This window comes from Papilio polytes, unplaced genomic scaffold (genome assembly GCF_000836215.1).
Source record: "Papilio polytes unplaced genomic scaffold, Ppol_1.0 DF822733.1, whole genome shotgun sequence".
Taxonomy (NCBI): domain Eukaryota; kingdom Metazoa; phylum Arthropoda; class Insecta; order Lepidoptera; family Papilionidae; genus Papilio; species Papilio polytes.
Window position 1 is genome coordinate 298,978 of NW_013526471.1, and position 5,383 is coordinate 304,360.

Consider the following 5,383-nt stretch of genomic DNA (forward strand, 5'->3'; position numbering starts at 1 on the left):
CAGGGCGAGAGGTAGGCCCGAGCTGAGCACACGAGGGCTGGAGAAGCCAGATATTAGCCGCTGCGTTGTATAGTACCAGCGCGACAGCAATCACGCTGATGAAGCACCACTGACACCGCCAACGCCACTGTAATATCAAAACATTTGACGTATGACAATCACACGGGTAATCTGCAAAAGTAATTGTATGCACTAGGCAGAAGACAGTACTTACGATCTTATCTCTGCGTGATCTGGCCATCGCTCGTTGCAGGTTAATGTAGCGCATCTCATTTAATTGTTATTTTATCATAGGAACAATTTTTATGCTGTACCAGCATGATCTGAAAACGATGTTGATATTTTAAACACATAACGGAAACTTTGTCCCTGCTGGGAATCGAATACAGGACTCGATTCTTAGCACAATGACAACTAAGCTACAACTGACGTGACGTCACAAAATACGAGCGGGAAGTATAGTATATTCATTTGTTGTGATTTGACCGGACCACAAGATCTGATCGTTTTAAATCTTGTTATTATGATCTCTCCTGGAGCTGTGAATGTGAATATCTCAAAATTTTACAATCAAAAAACTTTACTCATAGTAATTCTTCACATTAATCCATGGTAAACATTAGAAAAAGTATGGTGTTATTTTATTCAATAATACTTAAACATTTAAACAACTAAAATAAGTGCTAACAGACCGTAATACCTATTTTAAAAAAGTTACATTACATTTTAGGTTATAGCACTATAAAACCTCACAAGATACACAAAATCAATGAACAAATGGTCGTGATGTATATCTTAATTTAATGAATGTTAATTTTATACTGCACTTTCAGTTATTGTTACGTCCTATTAAAAGATTTTAACATATAACTGCATTAAACACTATTAATAATAAAAATATATGGGAAGAGAAATCTAAGATTGATTGCGCATGTCCGGAGACCGGGCGTGCGCGGTACGCCCCCAGACCTTTACCGCAATCACATATCCAGTTTATCAAGCGTTTTGTAGTAAGCTCTAATATCGAAAACATTCATTATCAAAAGAATAATGTTGTATGTTAAATCGAGAAATACGCCATACCATTAGCTATAATAGTTCACATGCATTGAAAATAAAAGAACCAGGAAGCTCGTTGAAAAAGATCAGTATCAAAAGGGAGTGAAATATAGAAAACATACAATAACTTCGATCCGCAAGCTGATGTTTGATACTTTCCCTGGTTGGCCTTGATGCCGACTTTACCAGCTTTCAATTCAAATACTATTTTCTTTGAATATAGCATCACGAATACCTGTACAACATTTTTTGTAGAGAACTTGTACAAAAATTTTAAATATAAAGCAAAAAATAGTAACACCACATAGTTTCAGAACTGTTTTAATTGTAATAGCAACTTTTACGTCACGTCACTGTCATTTGAATTTGTCAATGTCAGAAAGTGACATTTGTCATTTGAATCGCCCGCATGTTTTTGCGCTTTTGCGTGTTTTATAAAGTTGCATTTTTTCTGTAATGATTTCTTAAAAAAGTATAAGTAAAATGTTTAAAGTACCAGAATGGGAAGAAGGTAATGAAAAATCTACCTATAACAATGCAAATAATATAAAGGTAAATTATTTCTTTTATGTGTAACTATTATACACATAAAAGAAATAATTTACCTTTACCAAAAGGTAAAGAAATACGTATTAAACAATTAAAACGCATACATGGACGAACCTTACAATGATCTGTTTTCACGGAGAATAATATTGTTACCAACTGATGACCCATATCATTAAAAAATCTATGAAAACATTTAGCTAATATTTCGTTACTCTATGAATTCATATCTCATTTCAGAAAAAGAAAAAAGACAAGAAAAAGAAAATAGTGATAAGTAATAAAAATGCTAAATCAAAGGATAATGTAGAAAAAAATGTAAAAAGTGGAGACATACTGGCTAATGGTAATAATGATACAAAACCTATTAATCATAAAAACAACGTGTATGATGATGCATTGAGAAACAAAGTAAATAAGAACAAGAAAAAACGGATAAGAAACAAAAAAATATCCGATTCAATTAAAAATGTTAAATTGACTGCACAAAATTGTGATACTGTTAGTAAAAAGAAGATAAATAAAATAAAAAATAAAACTTTGGAACCAGTGGTTGACCAAATGGAAATAAAAAATGGTGATGTTGATAAACTAGATGAAATTCTACTTGACGCACGGAAAAAGAAGTTTAACGATAAGTTTAATAATGAAGATAGCGAAGAAATACTTTTTAGTAGTCAAGAAACAAGTAAAACTGAAAATAATCAAAATGATACAACTAAAAAGGTTTTAAATGGTCATGCAATAACAAAACCATTACAAATAGATAGAAAATTAAACAAAAAGAAAGAAATTATAAAATCAATGTTAAACAAAGTCAATCAAAGGAACCACATTGAAGTCAGCGGTAACCAGCTTCGGGAAAGAATGCTGAATAGGCTTAAAGGTAAATACATAAACTTTATTACCTCAAAAAAATATAGACAATGCTGAGTTTAATAGCTAACTCTAACTGCCTCTGATTGATACATTAACATGGTTATGTTTTACCATAAATATATATCACCATACTGTTTTGTTATAAATACTTCATTATCTTGTTTTGGTGATCGCAGATCGCAAGTCTACATGTGTGTCTCACTCACAGTATAAAATGGTTGAAATGTGGTTATGTTATGAAATGCCAAAATGTATTGGAAACACTGAGGCCCTGTCCCACCAAATTGTAAATTATCTGATAACAATCCACTGTGTAAAATATGTGATGGAAATATCAGATTTTGTTGCCTTCTCTGACAGTGACAACTCTGGTTTTTTATGTATTTAATTTTTTTTTATTACAGCTGCTCAGTTTAGATATTTAAATGAAAAATTATATACTTCAAGTGGGGGAGACGCTCAGAGCCTGTTCCAGTCGGACCCCTTAGCATTCCAGACATACCATGAAGGCTACCAGCAGCAGGTCAAGAAATGGCCTGTCAATCCACTTGATGTTATTGTCAAGAAAATACTTGAAATGTAAGTTTTGTTGAAAAATCCTATATTCATAATTGATTACATAGTCTTCTGATAGGCTAGATCTAAAGATATGTGTGAAGTCAACCCACAGTGCAATGTGATTATGACAGTCAGATGTGACTACTTTTTACTAAAATATTATAAGGTAGCAAATGAGCAAGTGGCCACCTGAATCCGCAAAAATGGTAAAGCTACTGCTACCCATGGATGTCCACAATTGCAAATGCTTTGCCTACCTTTAAGTGATGAAGGATATACACATAAAAAGGAATATTACCCCTTCCTATGCATCTCCTCCCCCCATCAAATCTACTTTTCCTTCTCATCCTTTCCTCTTAAGAGGAAATCCTTTATCATCCTCCTGGTACTGGCACAAATCTGTACAAATCCGTACTGGCCCTTGGGGAATCTGAGCCTTATCGATATGTATGTTAATTTGCAGGCCTAAAACATATTTGATAGCGGACATGGGTTGCGGGGAGGGTGCGCTGCGCACGCGCGTGCCGCAGCGCGTGCGTTCCTTCGACCTGGTGTCTACGAGCGCGGCGGTGGAGGCCTGCGACATGGCGCACACGCCGCTGCCCGCAGCCGCAGTGGACGTGGCGGTCTACTGCCTCGCGCTCATGGGCACAGACCTCACACAGTACCTGCTCGAAGCCAATAGAATACTGAAAGTCGGGTATGAAAGTTTAAATAGCGTTTTCTGAAGGTGAATTCACAACCAGCTATTGCTTAAAACTACTAATTTAAAATTTCAAAAAAATGTTATGAATTAACCTCGAAATAGTATAAATGCATGCAATAGCAACAAATATCCATCCATCGATGGATACATATCTCCATAATTTATCCATCCATACATATCTCCAAAATGGATCTCGCTGAAATTTGAAATAAAAGTAGGGCTTAGTTTTTTATAAAAGACATTTTAAAACAAATAGTGTACTGTGTGACGTGCAGGGGTCACCTGCTGGTCGCGGAGGTGGAGAGCAGGTTCGAGGACCCGCAGACGTTCGCGCGGGAGGTGCAGCGCCTGGGGTTCAGGCTGCGCGAGCTGGACACCCAGCACCAGGTGTTCTTCTTCTTCCACTTCAACAAGGTGCAGCAGCCGCCCGTCAAGAAGTCCAAGCTGCCGAACCTCACGCTCAAACCTTGCTTGTATAAGAAAAGATAAAATAAATTGTTACGTTATATGCGCTTTTTATTTTATTACCTTAGTTTACGACTCATTGTTGATGACGTCACCGAAATATTTTTGAGTAACTGATTTATAGCCTATGATATTTCAAAAAAAATCGTAAACTAGACATATGGATCAGCATTTTTTCACCGGGATTTTCTCTGTACGGTACTATCTCAATATCTGACACGCAGAGACGTTTTTCAGTGTGAATCATAATTTACTTAATTCTAGAACTTTCGAAATCTTGTAATAAGCTCCCTCTGGTGTTGAATAGTTTTTATTCAGTTCTAGAAGATGTGATGTCCATCACTTTGAATTAACGATAACATATTTGCCGTAAGTCGTTACAAAAGAAAGAGTATCAAAAAGATTCAATAAATATGTTGTATAGTTGACACTACGATTTAATCTTTTTTACATAATCTCACTAGCGCCAACTAATGTCCGATAGTAAAAAACAAACACTATACTTCTATCTGTTAAAATAAACCATTTCTATTCATAACTCTTTTATGTAGATAATAAATTATAACTTACGTATGTGCATGCTACGCCATCTCTTGTCGAAAAGCTAAATTAATAATTAATTGAAAAGTAATTTATTCTATTCATGAACAGATAGTTTGTGACCTAACCAAAAAAAAAAAACGAAAATCCTGGTCTCGTTTTTTTTATTAATTCCATATTTTACGGCAAAATGGGGGATCTGATCATGCTTTACATTTATAAAAAGTTAAGTCTTTTAGTGTAGGTTGTAAATAAAAATACTCGAACATTCTCAATATATTTATTTCATCAGATTTTGAGAGATCACATAAAAACAGAAACATTTTTGATTCTATTACAATTAAAATAATGGAATTATGAAGTTTAGTTAATTTTATATATAATCACAAAATTTTATTAAATTTATTAAATTTTCCATTCATTTTGATTTAATTTTTACGAAAATAATAAATTCATTGGTATTTTCCTAGAAACAAAATAATCTTCAAGTAGTCTTCAACTCGTCCATGACTTCCTCGGCGTCGGCGCGCAAATTCTCCACCTTCTCTATTAGCATCATCTGCACAAACAATTAAGTAGTCTTAAAAAAGATCAGATCTTTACCTTTGCTCCTATGAGAATAGATATCAA

The 5,383-nt window shown here is 34.4% G+C and overlaps 2 protein-coding genes and 1 long non-coding RNA gene across 3 annotated transcripts in view; 1 reads left to right on the forward strand and 2 right to left on the reverse strand.

Annotated features, from left to right (window-relative positions):
* Positions 1-6: 6 nt before the first annotated feature.
* Positions 7-1,185, reverse strand: LOC106105816. Its single transcript, XR_001225756.1, has 3 exons — positions 724-1,185; positions 215-323; positions 7-127 (listed from the first exon to the last, which is right to left on the reverse strand). It is a non-coding gene; the product is annotated as an uncharacterized LOC106105816 (long non-coding RNA).
* Positions 1,186-2,166: 981 nt separating this feature from the next.
* LOC106105815 (ribosomal RNA-processing protein 8) lies at positions 2,167-4,256 on the forward strand. Its single transcript, XM_013286271.1, has 4 exons — positions 2,167-2,491; positions 2,889-3,063; positions 3,506-3,742; positions 4,024-4,256. The coding sequence occupies exons 1-4, from the start codon at positions 2,167-2,169 to the stop codon at positions 4,235-4,237; spliced, it is 951 nt and encodes a 316-aa protein (XP_013141725.1). The 3' UTR covers positions 4,238-4,256.
* Positions 4,257-5,237: 981 nt separating this feature from the next.
* The window catches only part of LOC106105642 (helicase POLQ-like), a 9,014-nt gene continuing 8,868 nt past the window's right edge, over positions 5,238-5,383 (reverse strand). The window contains exon 13 of the mRNA XM_013286066.1: positions 5,238-5,312. Coding sequence (XP_013141520.1) covers positions 5,238-5,312 — 75 coding nt within the window. The remainder of the gene's footprint in view (positions 5,313-5,383) is intronic.